The sequence below is a fragment of the Garra rufa genome, chromosome 7, assembly GCF_049309525.1.
Source record: "Garra rufa chromosome 7, GarRuf1.0, whole genome shotgun sequence".
Classification (NCBI taxonomy): Eukaryota; Metazoa; Chordata; class Actinopteri; order Cypriniformes; family Cyprinidae; genus Garra; species Garra rufa.
In genome coordinates this window covers 12,061,096-12,086,917 of record NC_133367.1, presented here as the reverse complement: position 1 = coordinate 12,086,917, position 25,822 = coordinate 12,061,096, and the positions used below count along the sequence as shown (strand labels likewise).

At 34.7% G+C, this 25,822-nt stretch overlaps 2 protein-coding genes across 2 annotated transcripts in view; both read right to left on the bottom strand.

Moving 5' to 3' along the window:
* pparda (peroxisome proliferator-activated receptor delta a) overlaps positions 1 to 13,049 on the bottom strand; it is a 23,505-nt gene extending 10,456 nt beyond the window's left edge. Inside the window, exon 1 of the mRNA XM_073844854.1 lies at positions 12,914 to 13,049. The gene's annotated coding sequence lies outside the window, so the exon portion shown is untranslated. The remainder of the gene's footprint in view (positions 1 to 12,913) is intronic.
* Positions 13,050 to 13,537: 488 nt separating this feature from the next.
* def6b (DEF6 guanine nucleotide exchange factor b) overlaps positions 13,538 to 25,822 on the bottom strand; it is a 29,171-nt gene continuing 16,886 nt past the window's right edge. The window contains exons 8-11 of the mRNA XM_073844209.1: positions 18,670 to 18,836; positions 15,747 to 15,945; positions 15,583 to 15,673; positions 13,538 to 15,510 (exon numbers count right to left, since the gene is read on the bottom strand). Coding sequence (XP_073700310.1) covers positions 15,347 to 15,510; positions 15,583 to 15,673; positions 15,747 to 15,945; positions 18,670 to 18,836 — 621 coding nt within the window. The 3' untranslated portion in view covers positions 13,538 to 15,346. The remainder of the gene's footprint in view (positions 15,511 to 15,582; positions 15,674 to 15,746; positions 15,946 to 18,669; positions 18,837 to 25,822) is intronic.

Sequence of the window (25,822 nt, the reverse complement as noted above, 5' to 3'; positions counted from 1 at the left end):
CATAAATGCATATCAATTAATATAACTGTGTAATAATAATATTACACCTAATAAAATTTCATATTAACATTAAATAACTATTATACTCAAATTATGTCTTGTGTACTGTCAGTTTTTCATTTTTCATCTGATTTCACAAAAAGTTGTTTTGTGTTTTTTATGTAATTTGATGTACAAAAATAACTGAAATGAAACTAAACTAAAATATATATATATATATATAAAAACTTAAGAGAAATATTTTAAAACAACAAAAACTAATAAAAATTTCCTCAAATTCTTACAGAGAATTAACACGAAAGTAGAATAAAAGGGTTTAAGCATAAAAACAATAAGTGTAATGCTGCTTTAAAATGTTGTTTTTCCAAAATAAATTAAAGTTTTCAGTTTAACTTAATTGCATTTTTGTTTTTCTGGGCAAAAAATAAATATCACACATTTTGCCCTAAATTTACAGAAGACACCCACTAAAATGTCATTCAGTGTAACAATCTTGTAAGGCATATTTACAAAATAGACAAAATACTTTTTGCTCAATTCTACATTTTTAAAATAAATTTAATATGCTCCCTTATGCATTTATATATTTTAATATGTACAAGTCAGAATAAACATGTTGTTAGAATTTTTGCATAAATATTGTGTCACACTGAATGACGATGTAACATTATTTCAACCAAATTTTGACACTTTATTCTCCAAAAACGTATTTGAAACCTTAAAAGTAGACACTTTGCCTTTCATTTAATGTGCTTTCTATAGAAATAAAATCACTTTTGTAAATTTCTTTTGATGTGGACTTTGACCCATTAACATTAAATGATTATTTTACCCAAATGATGTCTTTTGTACTGTCAGCTTTTCAGTTTTATAAAGACCAATCTTAAAAGTGTGTATACACATATATATATATATATGTATTCGAGGAACAGTTGCGATAACACAAGACTGATTTGACAGCTGTACGTTGTTCAGAAGACACCAGAGCCCCGTGGTACACCCACCCCCGACCGACCGGCCGACGCACAGCATTCTGGGAACTAACACTATCCAGCTGTAGAGACACTAGACGTCTGTAAAGCCAAATGTTCCCAGACTGACAGAAACGCTGCTGTCTTTAGACCTCTGACACACACTCACATAGGACAGATGAAACCTCTGAGTGAGTTTCTCAGTATCAGTTCCCAGAAACACCCGCTGAAGCTCTGAGAATGAGGAGCAGAGGTCAGCGAGGCCCGTCACTGGAGCGCCTGCAGGCTGCGGGAAATGCCTCTCGCTGGAGCTTCGCACTCTTTCACACTGAACTGTGACACACAGGCCTGTCCTCAAACAAACACCACACACTATGTGTTTGAGTCCTGCAAGACATCCAAATAGAGATCCTTTAATCAAGTGTTTCATGATCACAAGCTAACTTTATGGAAGTTCTAAGAGGCCATGAAATATAATGTTTGTCCCATTATCATGACTTAAATTGTCTTGTGATTTCGACATAACGAGTTGTTTTCTCGTTATCACAACTTAATTTTCTCATGATCAGAATGTAAAAAAGCTCTTTTTCCGTCATCACAACTTAATTTTATTGTGATCTCAACATAAGTTGTTTTCTCATTATCCCAAATTAATTTTCTCATGATCACAATGTAAATTTCGCAACTTAATTTTCAAGGTATCTTAACATAATAGTTATTTTCTCGCTATCGCGACTTAATTTTCTTGTGATCTTAACAACAAAAGTTGTTTTCTTGTGATCATGACTTACTTTTCTCGTTATCACAGCTTAATTTTCTCATGATCTTGACAAAACAGTTGTTTTCTCATTATCCCAACTTATTTTCTTGTGATCTTGACATAACAAGAGTTGATTTCTTGTCATCACGACTTAATTTTCTCAAGATCTTGACATAAGAGTTTTCTCATTATTACGACAATGAGTTGTTTTCTTGTTATCACAACTTAATTTTCCTGTGATCTTAACAACAAAAGTTGTTTTCTTGTGATCATGACTGAATTTTCTTGTAATCTTGACATCTAGTGATCATGACTTAATTTTCTCATGATCACAACGTAAAAAGTTATTTTCTTGTGATCACAACTTAATTTTCTTGTGATCTCGACCTAATTTTCTCGTGATCTTGACAAGAGTTGTTTTCTCATTATCCCAACTTATTTTCTTGTGATCTTGACATTAGTTTTCTCATTATCATGACATAACTTTCTTGTGATCTTAACATGACAAAAGTTATTTTCTCGTGATCACAACATAAAAAGTTGTTTTCTCGTTATCACAACTTAATTTTCTTGTGATCTTAAGATAAAAAAGCTGTTTTCTCATTATCACAACTTAATTTTTTTCTGATCTTGACATAAGTTGTTTTCTCATTATCCCAAATTAATTTTCTCATGATCACAACGTAAAAAAAGTAATTTTTTTGTTATCACAACTTGCTTTTCTCGTGATCACAACATAAAAAAGTTGCTTTCTCGTTATCACAACTTAATTTTCTCATGATCTTGACAAAAAAGTTGTTTTCTCATTATCCCAACTTATTTTCTTGTGATCATGATCTCGACATGTTGTTTTCTTATATCACAAATTAATTTTCTCATGATCACAACGTAAAAAAGTTTTTTTTCGTTATCATGACATAACTTTCTTGTGATCTTAACATGACAAAAGTTGTTTTCTCGTGATCACAACATAAAAAGTTGTTTTCTCGTTATCACAACTTAATTTTCTTGTGATCTTAACATAAAAAAGCTGTTTTCTTGTTATTACAACTTAATTTTCTCGTGATCTTGACATAGCAAAAGTTGTTTTCTCCTTATCATAACCTTATTTTTCTTGTGATCTGAACATAAGAGTTTTCCCTTTATAATTTCATTTTCTCGTTATCACAACTTAATTTTCTCATGATCACAATATAAAAAGCTGATTTCTTGTTATCACAACTTAATTTTATTGTGATCTCAACATAAGTTGTTTTCTCCATATCCCAAATTAATTTGCTCATGATCACAATGTAAATTTCGCAACTTAATTTTCAAGGTATCTCAACATAATAGTTATTTTCTCGCTATCACGACATAATTTTCTTAACAAAAGTTGCTTTCTCGTTATCACGACTTAATTTTCTCGTAATCTTGACATCTAGTGACCATGCCTTAATTTTCTCATGATCACAACGTAAAAAAAGTTATTTTCTTGTTATCACAACTTACTTTTCTCGTGATCACAACATAAAAAAGTTGCTTTCTCGTTATCACAACTTATTTTCTTGTGATTTTGACATAAGAGTTTTCTCATTATCATGACATAATTTGTGATCTTAACATAAAAAAGCTGTTTTCTTGTTATTACAACTTAATTTTCTTGTGATCTTGACATAGCAAAAGTTGTTTTCTCCTTATCATAACCTTATTTTTCTTGTGATCTGAACATAACAAGAGTTTTCCCTTTATAACTTCATTTTCTCGTTATCTCAACTTAAGTTTCTTGTGATCTTAACATAAAAAAGCTGTTTTCTTGTTTTTACAACTTAATTTTCTTGTGATCTTGACATAGCAAAAGTTGTTTTCTCCTTATCATAACCTTATTTTTCTTGTGATCTTAACATAAAAAGTTGTTTTCTTGTTATTACAACTTAAGTTTCTTGTGATCTTAACATAAAAAAGCTGTTTTCTTGTTATTACAACTTAATTTTCTTGTGATCTTAACATAAAAAAGGTGTTTTCTTATTATTACAACTTAATTTTCTTGTGATCTTAACATAAAAAAGCTGTTTTCTTGTTATTACAACTTAATTTTCTTGTGATCTTAACATAAAAAAGCTGTTTTCTTGTTATTACAACTTAATTTTCTCGTGATCTTGACATAGCAAAAGTTGTTTTCTCCTTATCATAACCTTATTTTTCTTGTGATCTGAACATAACAAGAGTTTTCCGTTTATAACTTCATTTTCTCGTTATCACAACTTAATTTTTTTCTGATCTAGACATAAGAGTTGCTTTCTCATTATCACAACTTAAGTTTCTTGTGATCTTGGCATAACAAAAGTTGATTTCTTGTCATCACGACTTAATTTTATTGTGATCTCAACATAAGTTGTTTTCTCATTTTCCCAAATTAATTTTCTCAAGATCAATGTAAATTTCACAACTTTATTTCCAAGGTATCTCAACATAATAGTTATTTTCTCGCTATCACGACATAATTTTCTTAACAAAAGTTGTTTTCTCATTATCACAACATAAAAAGTTGTTTTCTCGTTATCACAACTTAATTTTCTTGTGATCTTAACATAAAAAAGCTGTTTTTTTGTTATTACAACTTAATTTTCTTGTGATCTTGACATAGCAAAAGTTGTTTTCTCCTTATCATAACCTTTTTTTCTTGTGATCTCAACATAACAAGAGTTTTCCCTTTATAACTTCATTTTCTCGTTATCACAACTTAATTTTTTTCTGATCTTGACATAAGAGTTGCTTTCTCATTATCACAACTTAAGTTTCTTGTGATCTTGACATAACAAAAGTTGATTTCTTGTCATCACGACTTAATTTTCTCAAGATCTTGACATAAGAGTTTTCTCATTATAACGACAATGAGTTGTTTTCTTTTTATCACAACTTAATTTTCTCATGATCACAATATAAAAAGCTGATTTCTTGTTATCACAACTTAATTTTATTGTGATCTCAACATAAGTTGTTTTCTCATTATCCCAAATTAATTTTCTCATGATCACAATGTAAATTTCGCAACTTAATTTTCAAGGTATCTCAACATAATAGTTATTTTCTAGATATCACGACATAATTTTCTTAACAAAAGTTGCTTTCTCCTTATCACGACTTAATTTTCTTGTGATCTTAACAACAAAAGTTGTTTTCTTGTGATCATGACTGAATTTTCTCGTAATCTTGACATCTAGTGACCATGCCTTAATTTTCTCATGATCACAACGTAAAAAAAGTTATTTTCTTGTTATCACAACTTACTTTTCTCATGATCACAACATAAAAAAGTTGCTTTCTCGTTATCACAATTTGACAAAAGAGTTGTTTTCTCATTATCCCAACATATTTTCTTAAGATCTTGACATAAGAGTTTTTTTCATTATCATAACTTTATTTTCTTGTGATCACAACTTAATTTTCTCGTGATCTTGACAAAAGAGTTGTTTTCTCATTATCCCAACTTATTTTCTTGTGATCTTGACATAAGAGTTTTTTCATTATAATGACATAACTTTCTTGTGATCTTAACATGACAAAAGTTGTTTTCTCGTGATCACAACATAAAAAGTTGTTTTCTCGTTATCACAACTTAATTTTCTTGTGATCTTAACATAAAAAAGCTGTTTTCTTGTTATTACAACTTAATTTTCTTGTGATCTTGACATAGCAAAAGTTGTTTTCTCCTTATCATAACCTTGTTTTTCTTGTGATCTGAACATAACAAGAGTTTTCCCTTTATAACTTTATTTTCTCGTTATCACAACTTATTTTTTTTCTGATCTTGACATAAGAGTTGCTTTCTCATTATCACAACTTAAGTTTCTCGTGATCTTGACATAACAAAAGTTGTTTTCTTGTCATCACGACTTAATTTTCTCAAGATCTTGACATAAGAGTTTTCTCATTATTACGACAATGAGTTGTTTTCTTATCACAACTTAATTTTCTCATGATCACAATATAAAAAGCTGATTTCTTGTTATTACAACTTAATTTTCTTGTGATCTCGACATGTTGTTTTCTTATATCACAAATTAATTTTCTCATGATCACAACGTAAAATTTTTTTTTTCGTTTTAATGACTTTATTTTCTTGTGATCTCGACAAAAGTGGTTTTCTTGTTATCATGACTTAATTTTCTTATGATTACAACATAAAAAATTTCCCACTATCACAAGTTGTCGTTATGACAACTTAAGTTTCTCGTGATTTTGACATAAGTTGTTTTCTTGTCATCACAACTTAATTTTTGTGTGATATCAACATAACAAAAGTTGTTTTCTTGTTATCACGACTTAATTTTCTCACGATCCCGAGATAAAAAAGTTGTTTTGTCATTAACACTACTTAAGTTTCTCATGATCTTAACATAACAAAAGGTGTTTTCTCATTCTCACAACATAAAAAAGTAGTTTTCTTGTTATCACAGCATGACAAAAATGTATTTTCTGGTGATCTTAAAATAACAAAAGTTGCTTTCTTGTTATCACAACTTAAGTTTCTTGTGATCTTGATATAACAAAAGTTGTTTTCTTGTCATCACGACTTAATTTTCTCAAGATCTTGACATAATAGTTTTCTTATTATTACGACAATGAGTTGTTTACTAGTTTTCACAACTTAATTTTTTTCTGATCTTGACATAAGAGTTGCTTTCTCATTATCACAACTTAAGTTTCTCGTGATCTTGACATAACAAAAGTTGTTTTCTTGTCATCATGACTTAATTTTCTCATGATCACAATATAAAAATCTGATTTCTTGTTATTACAACTTAATTTTCTTGTGATCTTGACATGTTTTCTTATATCACAAATTAATTTTCTCATGATCACAACGTAAAAAAAGTTTTTTTTTCGTTATCATGACTTTATTTTCTTGTGATCTCGACAAAAGTTGTTTTCTCACTATCAGGACTTAATTTTCTCATTGAAAAAAGCTATTTTCTCCTTATCACGAGATAACGAGTGATAACGATCTTGTGATCTTGTTATCACAACTTATTTTTCTCATGATCTTGACATAACAAAAGTTGATTTCTTGTTATCATGACTTAAATTTTCTTTTGATTACAACATAAAAAATTTCCCACTATCACAAGTTGTCGTTATGACAACTTAAGTTTCTCGTGATTTTGACATAAGTTGTTCTCTTGTTATCACAGCATGACAAAAATGTATTTTCTTGTGATCTTAAAATAACAAAAGTTGCTTTCTTGTCATCAGAACTTAAATTTCTCGTGATATCAACTTAACAAAAGTTGCTTTCTCATTTTTTATGACTTAATTTTTTCGTGATTTCAATATAACAAGAGTTGTTTTACCCTGAGCACAACATAAAAAAAGTAGTTTAGTCTTTATCACAACTTAATTTTCTTGTGATCTCGACAACAAAATTTCCTTTCTCATAATCTCGATTTAACAAAAGTTGTTCTCTAAATTACACAGCTGCACCAACAGGTGGCAGTACAGAGGACCTTTATCATGATCGCTATAATTTGTGCAGTTCATTTCTGACATTTATTTAACTTATAAATGTTAAATGCTTGAATAAATATGATCATTTAGCTTGAAAGACAGGGCTCGAAATTGCGACCGTTTTGGTCGCATATGCTCAAAAAATTTAATCTGTGCGACCTCAAATTATATTTGGAAGCATTTGTGCGAGTGCGAGAAATTGTTGTGGTGCGACTTGGTTTCATTTCTTTACAAAACTTTCACTGGGGACACACAAATCTAGTTTGTGTTCCCACTTTCACATGGTTTTGTTAAAGTAATCTCTTGAACTGTAGAATGGACGCTCAGCGCCGTCGAGAGTTCGCGGGATCGTCAAAACGAAACCGAAAGTAAAACGCGCACGCGCATTCAAAAACAATTTTAATAGCCCACGTTTAAAGAGCGACTTCCTAATGCGCGCAAACTAGGCTACTTAAAATATCTAGGCTGTTATTAGTATGTGGGCTATTATATGCTCTGTATCATGCTTGAAAAAAATAATCTGTATCTATTAGCACTTTGAATATTGAAAGAGACTTTGATTATGGCTGCATGTATTGTCTACACGACTAAGAATTTTTTTGTTCTTTATACTGTAGATTGTTTAAAAATGCAGTGGTTGCTTCTAATTTAAATTTCTGTACTAAAAATAAACATCTTGTTCATGTACTCATATTTTCACTCATTCTCGTCCCTTGCTTAAAAAGGCTTTCAGAATCAGGCAATTTGCTTGTAAAACACCAGCAACCAGCATCAGCCATGAAGAATCAAGATCAGCGCACCACTAAAAAGAAATTTGGTGCTCCTAAATTTTTTGGGGTGCTCCTAACTATTTGAAGTTGGGAGCACCAGTGCTACCAAGTAAAAAGGTTAATTTCGAGCCCCGAAAGAGTATCTGTTGTTGTTACGTTATTACTGCTGCACAGTTCCACATTTACAGCGACACATTTGGAACGTGCATCTTTACTCTTATTGATAGTCTTTATTGTTAATAATTGTATATTGATAAGAAATGTGATTTACATACATGTATAATTTAGTTCAGTGCTGTTATACAGTGTTGCAGCCTAATCTTTTGTATTTTCTACAACACAAGTCGTAATGACGAGAAAACAAGAAAGAAAAAAAGTGCAATAATGCATGGCCTCTTAATAACTTCCCTAAGCTTTGGTGCTAGGGTTAGTCTGCAGTCACTATAATCACTTGTTTCCTAGAAGCTAAAGCAGCAGTGTGTCCGTTTAGAATAGATCAAACAAGAGCACAGATCATCCTGAAATCACAAATATCTCCTACAAACAACCAATCACAGCTTCTCTCTCTCTCTGACTGGAGGTTCAGCGGGGTTCTGCGCTGTGATTGGTCGGCTGAGGGTAATGTGGGTCAGTGTGCGGATCAACGAGTGTGTTCAAACACAGCAGACCTCCTGGCATCAAGGAACTAGACCTTCATCACTACAGCAGATTAGCAGGGTTAATCCTCCGCAGAATTTACATACGGCAGTGCCAGGCTTTTCTACGCGGGGGTCTAAGGTCACGACTAAACCAAACAACACATTTTTTTTTTAAATGCAAAATACCATTTTATGTACCTGTAGTATGTAGTATGCACCTCTTCACATCTTCAAACTGACAACTTACCAACCTGCACTGACCCTAGACGTCCTATGTTGTCTCTAAGCCAATTAGCACTCATTAGTAGTAGACATTAGCTGCTCATTAGATGCCTATGTAGTACAGATGCCAATAAACCTGTTTGCCAAGCAGTTTACCAGAAGAAACTGAGAGATGATGCTTTCTAGGGCTTTCGATATCATAACATTCACATGTTTTTTCTCCCATTTATTTTCTTTGTGAGGACTATATAGAGGAAAATATAATTTGTTAACAACTGTGAATCAAGTCAACAAGAATTTGCAAACAAAACCGCCAAATTCGCTCAAAAGTATTTAATAACAGTGTTGTTTTCGTCAACGATGACGATGACGAAATCATTTAGTTGACCCCACTTTTTTTCATGACGATAACGAGACGATGACGAGATAAAAATGGCTCGTTGATGACTAAAACATGACGAGACGTGTGTGAGTTTTCGTTGACGAGACGAGAATAGACGAAAATGTTAGTGGGTGATCCGTCAGACGTTTAAAATGCATGACATTTCCGCTTATTGTGCATGCCAATTAAAACTTAAAAAGTATCTGCCGCTATGGCAAGCCGTTTTAGCATGAAATACTCTTTGCTATACTACTATGGCAAGCCGTTTTAGCATTAAATACTCTTTGCTATACTACTATGGCAAGCCGTTTTAGCATTAAATACTCTTTGCTATACTAGTATGGCAAGCCGTTTTAGCATTCCATCCTTGTTTGTCTTTTATGTTCTAAAACATTCCTTCATTATTGTCATTATTGGTGAAAATAGTCGATCCGGAAGCTCACATTGTGTTGAACTATAGATCTGCTATTTTCAGAACTTATAAGTGACACTACCCAACAGCAAAATACTTACTGACCTACATTAATTTGTTAAAAGACTACTTTTTTCCCTTTTTTTTTTGACTAAAACTAGACTAAAACCTTTTTGACTTTTCGTCGACTAAAACTATCAGATCAGATTACTTTTTTCAAGTAACTAGTAAAGTAACGCATTACTTTATACTTTAATTTACTTTAATTGAGTTACTTTTTCAAATAAGTAACGCCAGTTACTTTTTCCCCATTTATTGATTTTTAAGATCTCCCATGTTGAGAGAAATCGGGAGTAAGATGTTACTTTAGTTCTAGAATAAATGTGAACATGCATTAATTCATCTCACTCACAAAACAAAAAAACGTATTCAGTATTCTTCAAAATTACTAAAAACTGTGAAATGCAACTCAGTTTATCTTGAGTAATGTTTGCTTATTAGTATGGTTGAATTGGACCATCGAAGGTCGGCAGCAGAGACAATGGTTAATAAAATGGGAATAAATACATAAAGTCTATTTGTGTTATTTAAGATGTTTAATTATTGCAGGTTTGCATCATATTCTAACATTTGTTGTTGCTATTGTTTTTTATCGCTGAAAATTGTTGAACTTTCTTCCTCTGCATTCTACTGTACAGACATAAATTTACTTTGGTGTGAAAAGGCTTTTATATTTGCCAAAAATAGAACTTTTCAAATTAAAAACAAACAAGCAAGGCCTGCCCACATAACACAGAAGTAACAGAACGCATTACTTTTTATAAAAAGTAACTAAGTACTAACGTAATTAGTTACTTTTGTAGGGAGTAACGCCACATTGTTATGCATTACTTTTAATAAAAACTACATCATGAACATGTGATATTTGGTCAACTCATGGCAAAATTACTGAGCACTGTTTTTCAGCGTTTCCATGGAAACAAGATTCGCGACAGAAACTTTCTACCCTACGAAACTTTTTAAATTTAAATAAAAAGTCTTCTACTAAATATCATTGGCATTACTAAACCTCACAGTGTGCGTTGCATTCAGGAAAATGTTTAAACATTTAACGATTACGTTACTGCTTATCGTTGTTCTGATTTCCAAAACCACTCTCATTGTTCAACAAATGCCTACATCATGAAAGTGTTATTTTGTCAACTCTTGGCCAAATGACATAGCATCGTTTTTTTGCTGTTTCCATGGCAACAAGATTTACAACAGAACCATTTTTATTTATTTTTTCTACATTTGCCTATTTAAGACTTTTTTAAAATTGCATATAAATTGACAACAAGATCCACGACAGAAACGTTCTATGCTACGAATTATGTTATTTCAGACTCTTTAAAATTTAATAAAAAGAGTGTCTCCCACTAAATTTAATTGTCATTACTAAACCTCACAGTTTGCAGTGCATTGTTCAGGAAAATGTTTAAACGTCATCGCTAAAAGTCTCTATAACGAAAACTATTTTTATGACTAGAATTGACCTGATTTCCAAAAGCCTAAAACTGTCTGACTGTCACTCTCATGGATCAACAAGTGCCTACATCATGAACACCTGATATTTTGCCAACTTTTGGTCAAATTCGGTAGCTTTGTTTTTCGCCGTTTCCATGGAAACAAGATTCGCGGCAGAAACATTCTACGCTACGAATTTGGCTATTTAAGGCTTTTTAAAATCGAATAAAAAGTCATGTGGCTTCTACCAAATATCATTGTCATCGCTAAAAATCTCTGTAACGAAAACAATTTTTATGACTAGAATTGATCTAATTTCCAAAAACTTAAAACTGACTCACTCTAATTGTTCGACAAATGCCTACATGAACGTGTTATTTGTCAACTCTTGGCCAAATGAGGTAGCGTCGTTTTTCGCTGTTTCCATGGAAGCAAGATTCCCAACAGAAACGTTGTTTTTTGTTTTGTTTTTTTAAATTTGGCTGTTTAAGACTTGACTTCGCGTGGTTTTTCGCTGTTTCCATGGCAACAAGATTCACGACAGAACCATTTTATGTTTCTTTTTTTCTACGTTTGCCTATTTAAGACTTTTTGAAATCACATATACAGCCTTGTGGCTTCTACCAAACATCACCATGAAGCTTGCAGTGCGTTGTTCAGGAAAATGTCCAAACGTTTAAAGTTCACACGTTATCGCTAAAAAAAAAAGCTCTATAACGAAAAGTATTTTATTGTATTATTTTTTTTATTTATGTTTTTGCTGTTTCCAGCGTTCTACGCTAAGCGATTTTTAGTCTATATCCAGAACTGTCAACGTTTGGCTACATGACGGAGCATCATTTTCGCAAACTCTCAAGTGTTGACATTGCGAAGCGTTTTTCCCCATTTGTTTTCTCCAGGAGGTCATCAAAATATCCTAAAATTCGCAAATGCTGACAAACCGAGTTTCGCTTTCGCAAGCGCTTGCGTTTCACCATCTCAAATACTTTTAGACAGCCATCAGGACTGTGAGACACAAGACAGAGACAGACAGCCTGGGACAATCACACGAACTGACATTTATACAGACCACAGCGAGGAAGGAAGGAACCTCCCTCAAACCTGCCGCCAGACGGACGGAAAGACAGACACTGCTGGTGCCTGAAATCAAAAACCAAGAGTCTGTCTGTTAGGAAACAACACTCAAAACCACACGAAGACTGACGGAGCATATCCACGACTGACCTCTGAGAGAAGAAGCGGAACTTGTAGACTTCATTACACATCACTAAAGCCTCATGACACACTACAGAGCCGGTGATGTGTAAATATTAAGCGGCGGATCGGGGTCGATGAACGGGTACCACCACAAACATCTCAAAGTTCACATCAACATATTTTTTCGGGTGTTGAGAGTGGGCGACTTTGGCCTTGGCGGCTTCTTCGTGTTTGTATTTTGGCATGAAGTTGAACTTGTGAAGAGTGAAAAACACCTCCAAAAGCTTCCCAGTGATTTTACAGCTCGTTCAGTCACTGTTTGTTCAGGTAGTAAACACACACCGTGTGCCAGTATGTTGCAAGAGGACTGACCGTCCCAAAATCACCCCAAAACAACTTTCACCCACAAACAAGCCAACATATCTATCTATACATACATACATGCGTGTTTTAACACATCGTGTGATGTGTCAACAAAAAACTCTTAGTGAATCTTTATATGAGGTTATACGGTCTCAGTAAATAAACATCAGAGTTTCATAGAGAGATGAAGGCAAAACAAACTTACGAGTCAGAGCAAACAATCCCGAAGGTTTATTCCGCTATCGCCCAACCGGATCAGCGAGCATCCGCGAAATGCTTCATGTTTACCGGGACGCGCTCCGTTACGCGACGCTTCATCATTCGGGAGTCCCGAGCGCTCCGGATCACACGCGTCACTGCCCCGCTCCGGTATGACGTCATAGCGGCTCATTTCACTTAACCCTATAAGAGCCTCTTGTGTTTTCATAAGTTGCCTTTGTATGCATATTCCACTCATGTGATGGATTTTGAAAGTGTTTTCTTATTTATTTATTTTTTAGCTGCAGCACATTTATATTTATATTTACGTTTCTTCTGATCATCTCGAGTTTTTGCGCACTTCCGGTTACCGCCAGCAGATGTCGCTGTTCTCCGTGTAAAATGGATGAAACAACCGCCGATCTAATCTATGTAAACTTGAGGGGATTTTAAATATTATACAATAGATTTTTTTTTAACACCCAGACAGTTTATAAAAAGCTTATAACTTGTTATTTTCTCATTACCGTTTGACATACCGACGTTTGATAGCAGGTTTCACTTCACACATAGTTTTTAGTATTAGATTAAAATTGTTTTAAATAGAAAAAGAAAGTGAGGAGTGTTTTAATCTATTCATTTATTTTCTTTCGTGGCAGCGAGTGAGAGATAAAGCGCAGTTTATCTACACAGCAACTTCTGCTCACACAGGAAACAGGAAGTCAAACCACAGCTGCTTCACCAAAAAAATCAGCCTGGGTCTGTTATACAGCAACAACAACAACAACAAAACACACTTAAGTTTCACTTATGACTTCAGCTATGGTTCATTCACAGTTAAGTTCTTAGAGAAATAGGCAACTCGAAAATAAAAACTGCTGAAAATGTACATCACAGATCCTCCGCAGTCAATGGGTGCCGTCAGAATGAGTCCAAGTGGAAAAAGTCCATCTCATGTTGTTGCTCACATCAAAATCCAGCCACATATTTGTTTAGAGCTGTTTTTTTTTTCACCGTTCCCTTCTGAAAAAAAAAAAAAACCTCAAACCAGCCTAGTGTGGTTGGCTGGTTTTAAATGGTCAGCAGGCTGGTTTTAGAGGGGTTTTGGCCACTTTCCAAGCCTGACCAGGCTGGTTTTATCTGGTCAAACTGGGAGACCAGCTAAAACCAGCTATTTTCAGCTTAAACCAGCTGGTCGGCTGGTCTTAAATGGTTTACCAGGCTGGTTTTAAAGAGTTTTTTTCCACTTTCCAAGCCTGACTAGACTGGTCTTATCTGGTCAGACTGGGAGACCAGCTAAAACCAGCTATTTCCAGCTTAAACCAGCTGGTCGGCTGGTCTGAGATGGTCAACCAGGCTGGTTTTAGCTGGTCAGCAGGCTGGTTTTAGAGGGGTTTTGGCCACTTTCCAAGCCTGGCCAGGCTGGTCTTATCTGGTCAGACTGGGAGACCAGCTAAAACCAGCTATTTCCAGCTTAAACCAGCTGGTTGGCTGGTCTTAAATGGTTTACCAGGCTGGTTTTAAAGAGTTTTTTTCCACTTTCCAAGCCTGACTAGACTGGTCTTATCTGGTCAGACTGGGAGACCAGCTAAAACCAGCTATTTCCAGCTTAAACCAGCTGGTCGGCTGGTCTGAGATGGTCAACCAGGCTGGTTTTAAAGAGTTTTTTTCCACTTTCCAAGCCTGGCTAGACTGGTCTTATCTGGTCAGACTGGGAGACCAGCTAAAACCAGCTATTTCCAGCTTAAACCAGCTGGTCGGCTGGTCTGAGATGGTCAACCAGGTTGGTTTTAGCTGGTCAGCAGGATAGTTTTAGAGGGGTTTTGGCCTCTTTCTAAGCCTGGCCAGGCTGGTCTTATCTGGTCAGACTGGGAGACCAGCTAAAACCAGCTATTTCCAGCTTAAACCAGCTGGTTGGCTCGTCTTAAATGGTTTACCAGGCTGGTTTTAAAGAGTTTTTTTCCACTTTCCAAGCCTGGCTAGGCTGGTCTTTTCTGGTCAGCCTGGGAGACCAGCTAAAATCAGCTATTTCCAGCTTAAACCAGCTAAGACCAGCCAACCAACTAGGCTGGTTTTAGCTGTTTTTTCAGAAGGGTTTTGGCTTGTAAATGGTGCAGATTTCTTTCCTGATTCAAACCAGACCACTTTTTCACTGGAGGAAGCGTTATTATGGACTATAGACTTCTTAATCATGGATTTGTTTCAGCTCTTGTCTACTGAACATGTTAACTGATGGATTACTTGTGGATTATTCTAATGTTTGTATCAGCTGTTTGGACTCTCATTCTGACGGCACCCATTTACATCCATTGGTGAACTATGTTTCCTCAATCTTCTTAATCTTGGATGGCCTGAGGGTGAACACATTTTCAGAAAATACAAATTTTTAGCTGAGCTATTTCTTTAAATTCTACGTCAGTTGTGCTCATTTCTGTCAGGTTTATTCAGTATTTAGCTTTGCGTTTTCAATGTAGTCCATATTCTCATAGTCAATGCTGTTCTGTTTCTCCCTCTCGGGTCTCGGTGGAGGTCTGGATTCGGTTTCGCTGACCGAGGGGATGCGGACCGGAGGAGCCAGAAGATTACTGGAAGACGCTCTCCTTTCTTTAAAAGAACAGAAGAGAAGAAATGAACTCAGTTTTTATTCATTTTTAACACTGTCAAAACATAACAAACCTCCAGGGCCGATGGGGTGCATCAGGCGGTTCATCTGCACGTTCCAGTGTTTGACGCTGGTGCTGGCCTGCCGGAGTTTGCGCTGCGCGGCCTGTGGAGGACACACGGTCATGAGTGTGGAGGAACACGTGAGGAACCAGACACAAGCGTGACGCTGAGCTCACCGCGATGTCCTGGTCCACTCTGCGACGGCTGGCCCTCACTCTGTCCAGCTGGTGCTGAGCGTCGCCCAGAGCCTGAGACTTCCTCTCCATCTCCTGCATGAGCTCCTGCTTCTCACGCTGGGTCTGCTGCAGCTGCTCCTCCTGCTCCTCCTGCAGCGCCAGCAGAGACTTCACCTTCTCCTCCTCCTCCGCCAGCAGCCTGCACACACCCGACCAAACACTAGCGCTTAGCTAAACACCAGAGTCAAACAACACACTGAACCGAGCCTAAACACAAGAAACATCAACGTTAACACAGCGACACTCTAGAAACATAGATGCTAGCACAGCTAAATAGCAGAAACATCACTGCTAACACAGCTAAACAACATAAATATTAATGCTAACACAGCTAAAAACCTAAAATATTAATGGTGCCGTGGCCAAACACCAAAAATATATCAATACTAACACATTTAAACACTAGAAATATCAATGCTAACACAGCTAAATACCTTAAATAGTAATGCTAACAGAGCTAAACACCTGAAATATTAATGCTAACACAGCTAAACACCTGAAATATTAATGTAAACCTAGCTAAACACCTGAAATATTAATGCTAACACAGCTAAATATCAGAAATAGTAATGTTAACCTAGCTAAACACCTGAAATATTAATGCTAACACAGCTAAATATCAGAAATAGTAATGTTAACCTAGCTAAACACCTGAAATATTAATGTTAACAGAGCTAAACACCTGAAATAGTAATGTTAACAGAGCTAAACACCTGAAATATTAATGCTAACACAGCTAAACACCTTAAATAGTAATGTTAACCTAGCTAAACACCTGAAATATTAATGTTAACCTAGCTAAACACCTGAAATATTAATGCTAACACAGCTAAATATCAGAAATAGTAATGTTAACCTAGCTAAACACCTGAAATATTAATGCTAACACAGCTAAATATCAGAAATATTAATGTTAACCAAGCTAAACACCTGAAATATTAATGCTAACCTAGCTAAACACCTGAAATATTAATGTTAACCTAGCTAAACACCTGAAATATTAATGCTAACCTAGCTAAACACCTGAAATATTAATGCTAACACAGCTAAACACCTGAAATATTAATGCTAACCTAGCTAAACACCTGAAATAGTAATTTTAACCTAGCTAAACACCTGAAATATTAATGCTAACAGAGCTAAACACCTGAAATAGTAATTTTAACCTAGCTAAACACCTGAAATATTAATGTTAACACAGCTAAACATGCTAATGTTGCTAAACACCAGAAATGTTAATGCTAAACAACAGAAATATCACTGTTAACTGATGTTTAGCTGTATTAGCAGAAACAAACACTAGAAATATAAATGCTTATATCATTAAACACCAAAAATATGAATGTTAACTCAGTTAAACACCAGAAATATCAATGCTAACACAGTTAAATACCAGAAATATTAATGCTAACATTGCTACACTCCAGATATATCAATGTTAACATTGCTAAACTCCATAAACACTAATGTTAACACAGATTAGCACCAGAAATATTAATATTACTCAGCTAAACACCTGAAATATTAATGCTAACAGAGCTAAACACCTGAAGCTAACACTGTTAAACACAGAAATGTTAATGTTGAACCCCAGAAATATCACTGTTAGCTGATGTGTTTAGCTGTATTAGTAGCGACAATCACTAGAAACATAATGCCATCAAACACCTAAAATATTAATGCTAACATGGCTAAACACCAGAAAGATCACTGCTAACCCAGCTAAACACCCGGTATGTTTAAATTATCACAGATAAACACCTGAAATATTAATGCTAATGTGGCTAATCACTAAAAATATCAATGCTAACACAGCTAAACATTGTTAATATTATTGCTAACACTGCTAAACACCAGGAAAATAAACGTGTACACATGTAAACACCAGAAATATTAATGCTAACACAGCTAAACACCTTAAATAGTAATGTTCACCTAACTAAACACCTGAAATATTAATGCTAACACAGCTAAACACCTAAAATAGTAATGTTAACCTAGCTAAACACCTGAAATATTAATGCTAACACAGCTAAACACCTAAAATAGTAATGTTAACCTAGCTAAACACCTTAAATATTAATGCTAACACAGCTAAACACCTAAAATAGTAATGTTAACCTAGCTAAACACCTTAAATATTAATGCTAACACAGGTAAACTCCTGAAATAGATCTTTTCAAAAATAATCTTAGTTAATGTGTGTAGCTAAAACAAAAATCAGTGCTAATACTAAACTAATACGTGTGCACCAAACTGAAGACTAGCATTAAAAACTCAACTTCAAAGCTAATAAACCTTGTTAAACTGTGTTAAGTCTCTCAGACGCTATAGAAGCGACTGAACATAATCTGTGTCGCTCTAAACATTAGCACTTCTGCTTGAGTTGTGCTGTAGATGTGTTTATTCATCAAGTAAAACACGTATGAGTTAGTCTGTCACACTTGATGATAACAGAGCAGAAACACACCGACGTTTGTGCAACATTTACTGAGACGCCAAACCACAACACAGATGACAGGAAGTGTCACGGGTACGGTGTTTTTCAGCAATTATTATTCATTAGCTGTATCTCCAGACCAGAGCTAAATGCGCCTGAACCTTTAGCGACTTGAAAAAAGTGAAAAATAATAATAAAATAGAGAAAAATACATTTATCATAAAGTCTCCTATACATTTGAATTGCATTTAAATATTTAAATATTCTAGGTCTAATTTATATGAATATTTTAATTTTTTTTTCAGTTTCAGGGCGGAGCTTCCTTTGAGTGTTACTGACAACCTTTCTGTCTCTCTCTTTCTCTCTGTATGTCTCTCTAGTGTTTGTGTGTGAGTGTGTGTCTATATGTGTGTGAGTTTGCACCTGGTCTGTGTGTATCTGTACGTCTCTTCCTCCTGTCGAGCTCTGATCTGTTGCTCTAGAGCTTCCTGCAGTCTGTGATGAAGATCTTCCAGCTCTCTGATTCTGCGCTGCTGGTGTTCGGCCTCTAGATCACGAACCGCCACTTCAGCGCGAAGATTCGCTCGAGCCTGACACACACACAAGGCTGTTACAGTCTGCACTTTCTGCATGGGCTTCCTATTTAAGTCCATCACTCATATTTTGCACTTACATTGGTGTGAAAAAGTGTTGGACCACTTACTGATTTTTTTTTTTTTTTGCATGTTTGTCACACTTTAATGTTTCAGATCATCAAACTAATTTAAATATTAATCAAAGATAACACAAGTAAACACAACATGCAGTTTATAAATGAAGGGAAAACAAAATCCCCCCCAAAAAAGTGTTTGCCCCCCAACCCCCTGTTAAAACTTAACTGTGGTTTATCACACCTGAGTTCAGTTTCTCTAGCCACACCCAGCCTGATTACTGCCACACCTGTTCGCAATCAAGAAATCACTTAAATAGGACCCGCCGAAGCCATAGAAACCATAGACGAGAAACCTGGGCAGAAGCTTTAAAAGAAGAAGAAAAAAAAAAGTTGAACAGGCCGTAAGAAACCTTGAAACCTAGGCAGAAGTTTAAAAAGAAATAAATAAAAAAATAAGCCGAAAAAAAGCTGAAGCAGAAGCTTAAAAAAAATAAAAAATAAAAAAATAAGCCGAAAAAAAAGTACATTTAAAAAAAAAAAAAAATGACGAACAGGCCGTAGCCATAGGAACCATAGATGAGAAACCTAGGCAGAAGCTGAGAAAAATAAAATAAAAATGTTGAAGAGGCCAAAGCCCTAGAAACCATAGATGAGAAACCTAGGCAGAAGCCAAAAAAATTAAATAAAAATGTCGAAGAGGCCAAAGCCATAGAAACCATAGATGAGAAACCGAGGCAGAAGCCAAAAAAATAAAATAAAAATGTCGAAGAGGCCAAAGCCATAGAAACCATAGACGAGAAACCTAGGCAGAAGCCAAAAAAATTAAATAAAAATGTTGAAGAGGCCAAAGCCATAGAAACCATAGATGAGAAACCGAGGCAGAAGCCAAAAAAATAAAATAAAAATGTCGAAGAGGCCAAAGCCATAGAAACCATAGATGAGAAACCTAGGCAGAAGCCAAAAAAATAAAATAAAAATGTTGAAGAGGCCAAAGCCATAGAAACCATAGATGAGAAACCGAGGCAGAAGCCAAAAAAATTAAATAAAAATGACGAACAGGCCGTAGCCATAGGAACCATAGATGAGAAACCTAGGCAGAAGCTGAGAAAAATAAAATAAAAATGTTGAAGAGGCCAAAGCCCTAGAAACCATAGATGAGAAACCTAGGCAGAAGCCAAAAAAATTAAATAAAAATGACGAACAGGCCGTAGCCATAGGAACCATAGATGAGAAACCTAGGCAGAAGCTGAGAAAAATAAAATAAAAATGTTGAAGAGGCCAAAGCCCTAGAAACCATAGATGAGAAACCGAGGCAGAAGCCAAAAAAATTAAATAAAAATGTCGAAGAGGCCAAAGCCCTAGAAACCATAGATGAGAAACCGAGGCAGAAGCCAAAAAAATTAAATAAAAATGTCGAAGAGGCCAAAGCCATAGAAACCATAGATGAGAAACCTAGGCAGAAGCCAAAAAAATAAAATAAAAATGTCGAAGAGGCCAAAGCCATAGAAACCATAGATGAGAAACCTAGGCAGAAGCCAAAAAAATAAAATAAAAATGTCGAAGAGGCCAAAGCCATAGAAACCATAGATGAGAAACCTAGGCAGAAGCCAAAAAAATAAAATAAAAATGTCGAAGAGGCCAAAGCCCTAGAAACCATAGATGAGAAACCGAGGCAGAAGCCAAAAAAATTAAATAAAAATGTCGAAGAGGCCAAAGCCATAGAAACCATAGATGAGAAACCTAGGCAGAAGCCAAAAAAATAAAATAAAAATGTCGAAGAGGCCAAAGCCATAGAAACCATAGATGAGAAACCTAGGCAGAAGCCAAAAAAATTAAATAAAAATGTCGAAGAGGCCAAAGCCCTAGAAACCATAGATGAGAAACCGAGGCAGAAGCCAAAAAAATAAAATAAAAATGTCGAAGAGGCCAAAGCCATAGAAACCATAGATGAGAAACCTAGGCAGAAGCCAAAAAAATAAAATAAAAATGTCGAAGAGGCCAAAGCCATAGAAACCATAGATGAGAAACCTAGGCAGAAGCCAAAAAAATAAAATAAAAATGTCGAAGAGGCCAAAGCCATAGAAACCATAGATGAGAAACCTAGGCAGAAGCCAAAAAAATAAAATAAAAATGTCGAAGAGGCCAAAGCCATAGAAACCATAGATGAGAAACCTAGGCAGAAGCCAAAAAAATAAAATAAAAATGTTGAAGAGGCCAAAGTCCTAGAAACCATAGATGAGAAACCTAGGCAGAAGCCAAAAAAATTAAATAAAAATGTCGAAGAGGCCAAAGCCCTAGAAACCATAGATGAGAAACCGAGGCAGAAGCCAAAAAAATAAAATAAAAATGTTGAAGAGGCCAAAGCCATAGAAACCATAGATGAGAAACCGAGGCAGAAGCCAAAAAAATTAAATAAAAATGTCGAAGAGGCCAAAGCCCTAGAAACCATAGATGAGAAACCTAGGCAGAAGCCAAAAAAATAAAATAAAAATGTTGAAGAGGCCAAAGCCCTAGAAACCATAGATGAGAAACCGAGGCAGAAGCCAAAAAAATAAAATAAAAATGTTGAAGAGGCCAAAGCCATAGAAACCATAGATGAGAAACCGAGGCAGAAGCCAAAAAAATTAAATAAAAATGTCGAAGAGGCCAAAGCCATAGAAACCATAGATGAGAAACCGAGGCAGAAGCCAAAAAAATAAAATAAAAATGTCGAAGAGGCCAAAGCCATAGAAACCATAGATGAGAAACCTAGGCAGAAGCCAAAAAAATAAAATAAAAATGTTGAAGAGGCCAAAGCCATAGAAACCATAGATGAGAAACCGAGGCAGAAGCCAAAAAAATTAAATAAAAATGTTGAAGAGGCCAAAGCCATAGAAACCATAGATGAGAAACCTAGGCAGAAGCCAAAAAAATTAAATAAAAATGTCGAAGAGGCCAAAGCCATAGAAACCATAGATGAGAAACCGAGGCAGAAGCCAAAAAAATTAAATAAAAATGTCGAAGAGGCCAAAGCCATAGAAACCATAGATGAGAAACCGAGGCAGAAGCCAAAAAAATAAAATAAAAATGTTGAAGAGGCCAAAGCCATAGAAACCATAGATGAGAAACCTAGGCAGAAGCTTAAAAAGAAATAAATACAAAAAATTAGATGAAAAAAGCAGAAGTAGAAGCTTAAAAATAAATAAAAAATAAGCCCAAAAAAAAGTACATTTAAAAAAAAAAAAAAATGTCGAACAGGCCGTAGCCATAGAAACCATAGACGAGAAACCTAGGCAGAAGCCAAAAAAATAAAATAAAAATGTCGAAGAGGCCAAAGCCAAAGAATAAATAAAACATTTTTTTAAATAAAAAAAAAAAGCCGAAAAAAAGCTGAAGCAGAAGCTTAAAAAGAAATAAATAAAAAAATAAGCCGAAAAAAAAGTACATTTAAAAAAAAAAATGTCGAACAGGCCGTAGCCATAGAAACCATAGATGAGAATCCTATACAGAAGCTGAGAAAAAAAAAAGTTGAAGAGGCCAAAGCCATAGAAACCATAGATGAGAAACCTAGGCAGAAGCCAAAAAAATTAAATAAAAATGTCGAAGAGGCCAAAGCCATAGAAACCATAGATGAGAAACCGAGGCAGAAGCCAAAAAAATAAAATAAAAATGTTGAAGAGGCCAAAGCCATAGAAACCATAGATGAGAATCCTATACAGAAGCTGAGAAAAAATGTCGAAGAGGCCAAAGCCATAGAAACCATAGATGAGAAACCTAGGCAGAAGCCAAAAAAATTAAATAAAAATGTCGAAGAGGCCAAAGCCATAGAAACCATAGACGAGAAACCTAGGCAGAAGCCAAAAAAATTAAATAAAAATGTTGAAGAGGCCAAAGCCATAGAAACCATAGACGAGAAACCTAGGCAGAAGCCAAAAAAATAAAATAAAAATGTCGAAGAGGCCAAAGCCATAGAAACCATAGATGAGAAACCTAGGCAGAAGCTTAAAAAGAAATAAATAAAAAAAATTAGATGAAAAAAAGCAGAAGTACAATCTTAAAAATAAATTAAAAATAAGCCAAAAAAAAGTACATTTAAAAAAAAAAAATGTCGAACAGGCCGTAGCCATAGAAACCATAGACGAGAATCCTATACAGAAGCTGAGAAAAAAAAAGTTGAAGAGGCCAAAGCCATAGAAACCATAGACGAGAAACCTAGGCAGAAGCCAAAAAAATAAAATAAAAATGTCGAAGAGGCCAAAGCCAAAGAATAAATAAAAAATTTTTTTAAATAAAAAAATAAGCCGAAAAAAAGCTGAAGCAGAAGCTTAAAAAGAAATAAATAAAAAAATAAGCCGAAAAAAAAGTACATTTAAAAAAAAAAATGTCAAAGAGGCCAAAGCCATAGAAACCATAGATGAGAATCCTAGGCAGAAGCCAAAAAAATTAAATAAAAATGTCGAAGAGGCCAAAGCCATAGAAACCATAGACGAGAAACCTAGGCAGAAGCCAAAAAAATTAAATAAAAATGTTGAAGAGGCCAAAGCCATAGAAACCATAGACGAGAAACCTAGGCAGAAGCCAAAAAAATAAAATAAAAATGTTGAAGAGGCCAAAGCCATAGAAACCATAGATGAGAAACCTAGGCAGAAGCTTAAAAAGAAATAAATAAAAAAAATTAGATGAAAAAAAGCAGAAGTACAATCTTAAAAATAAATTAAAAATAAGCCAAAAAAAAGTACATTTAAAAAAAAAAAATGTCGAACAGGCCGTAGCCATAGAAACCATAGACGAGAATCCTATACAGAAGCTGAGAAAAAAAAAGTTGAAGAGGCCAAAGCCATAGAAACCATAGACGAGAAACCTAGGCAGAAGCCAAAAAAATAAAATAAAAATGTCGAAGAGGCCAAAGCCAAAGAATAAATAAAACATTTTTTTAAATAAAAAAATAAGCCGAAAAAAAGCTGAAGCAGAAGCTTAAAAAGAAATAAATAAAAAAATAAGCCGAAAAAAAAGTACATTTAAAAAAAAAAATGTCAAAGAGGCCAAAGCCATAGAAACCATAGATGAGAATCCTATACAGAAGCTGAGAAAAAAAAAAGTTGAAGAGGCCAAAGCCATAGAAACCATAGATGAGAAACCTAGGCAGAAGCCAAAAAAATTAAATAAAAATGTCGAAGAGGCCAAAGCCATAGAAACCATAGATGAGAAACCGAGGCAGAAGCCAAAAAAATTAAATAAAAATGTCGAAGAGGCCAAAGCCATAGAAACCATAGATGAGAAACCTAGGCAGAAGCCAAAAAAATTAAATAAAAATGTCGAAGAGGCCAAAGCCATAGAAACCATAGATGAGAAACCGAGGCAGAAGCCAAAAAAATTAAATAAAAATGTCGAAGAGGCCAAAGCCATAGAAACCATAGATGAGAAACCTAGGCAGAAGCCAAAAAAATTAAATAAAAATGTCGAAGAGGCCAAAGCCATAGAAACCATAGATGAGAAACCTAGGCAGAAGCCAAAAAAATTAAATAAAAATGTCGAAGAGGCCAAAGCCATAGAAACCATAGATGAGAAACCTAGGCAGAAGCCAAAAAAATTAAATAAAAATGTCGAAGAGGCCAAAGCCATAGAAACCATAGATGAGAAACCGAGGCAGAAGCCAAAAAAATAAAATAAAAATGTTGAAGAGGCCAAAGCCCTAGAAACCATAGATGAGAAACCTAGGCAGAAGCCAAAAAAATAAAATAAAAATGTTGAAGAGGCCAAAGCCATAGAAACCATAGATGAGAAACCTAGGCAGAAGCCAAAAAAATTAAATAAAAATGTCGAAGAGGCCAAAGCCATAGAAACCATAGATGAGAAACCTAGGCAGAAGCCAAAAAAATTAAATAAAAATGTCGAAGAGGCCAAAGCCATAGAAACCATAGATGAGAAACCTAGGCAGAAGCTTAAAAAGAAATAAATACAAAAAATTAGATGAAAAAAGCAGAAGTAGAAGCTTAAAAATAAATAAAAAATAAGCCCAAAAAAAAGTACATTTAAAAAAAAAAAAATGTCGAACAGGCCGTAGCCATAGAAACCATAGACGAGAAACCTAGGCAGAAGCCAAAAAAATAAAATAAAAATGTCGAAGAGGCCAAAGCCAAAGAATAAATAAAACATTTTTTTAAATAAAAAAAAAAGCCGAAAAAAAGCTGAAGCAGAAGCTTAAAAAGAAATAAATAAAAAAATAAGCCGGAAAAAAAAGTACATTTAAAAAAAAAAATGTCGAACAGGCCGTAGCCATAGAAACCATAGATGAGAATCCTATACAGAAGCTGAGAAAAAAAAAAGTTGAAGAGGCCAAAGCCATAGAAACCATAGATGAGAAACCTAGGCAGAAGCCAAAAAAATTAAATAAAAATGTCGAAGAGGCCAAAGCCATAGAAACCATAGACGAGAAACCTAGGCAGAAGCCAAAAAAATTCAATAAAAATGTCGAAGAGGCCAAAGCCATAGAAACCATAGACGAGAAACCTAGGCAGAAGCCAAAAAAATAAAATAAAAATGTCGAAGAGGCCAAAGCCATAGAAACCATAGATGAGAAACCTAGGCAGAAGCCAAAAAAATAAAATAAAAATGTCGAAGAGGCCAAAGCCATAGAAACCATAGATGAGAAACCTAGGCAGAAGCTTAAAAATAAATAAATAAAAAAAATTAGATGAAAAAAGCAGAAGTAGAAGCTTAAAAATAAATAAAAAATAAGCCCAAAAAAAAGTACATTTAAAAAAAAAAAAAATGTCGAACAGGCCGTAGCCATAGAAACCATAGACGAGAAACCTAGGCAGAAGCCAAAAAAATAAAATAAAAATGTCGAAGAGGCCAAAGCCCTAGAAACCATAGACGAGAAACCTAGGCAGAAGCCAAAAAAACTGCAGTAGACCAAAAGATACTCAAAAGCTACACATCATA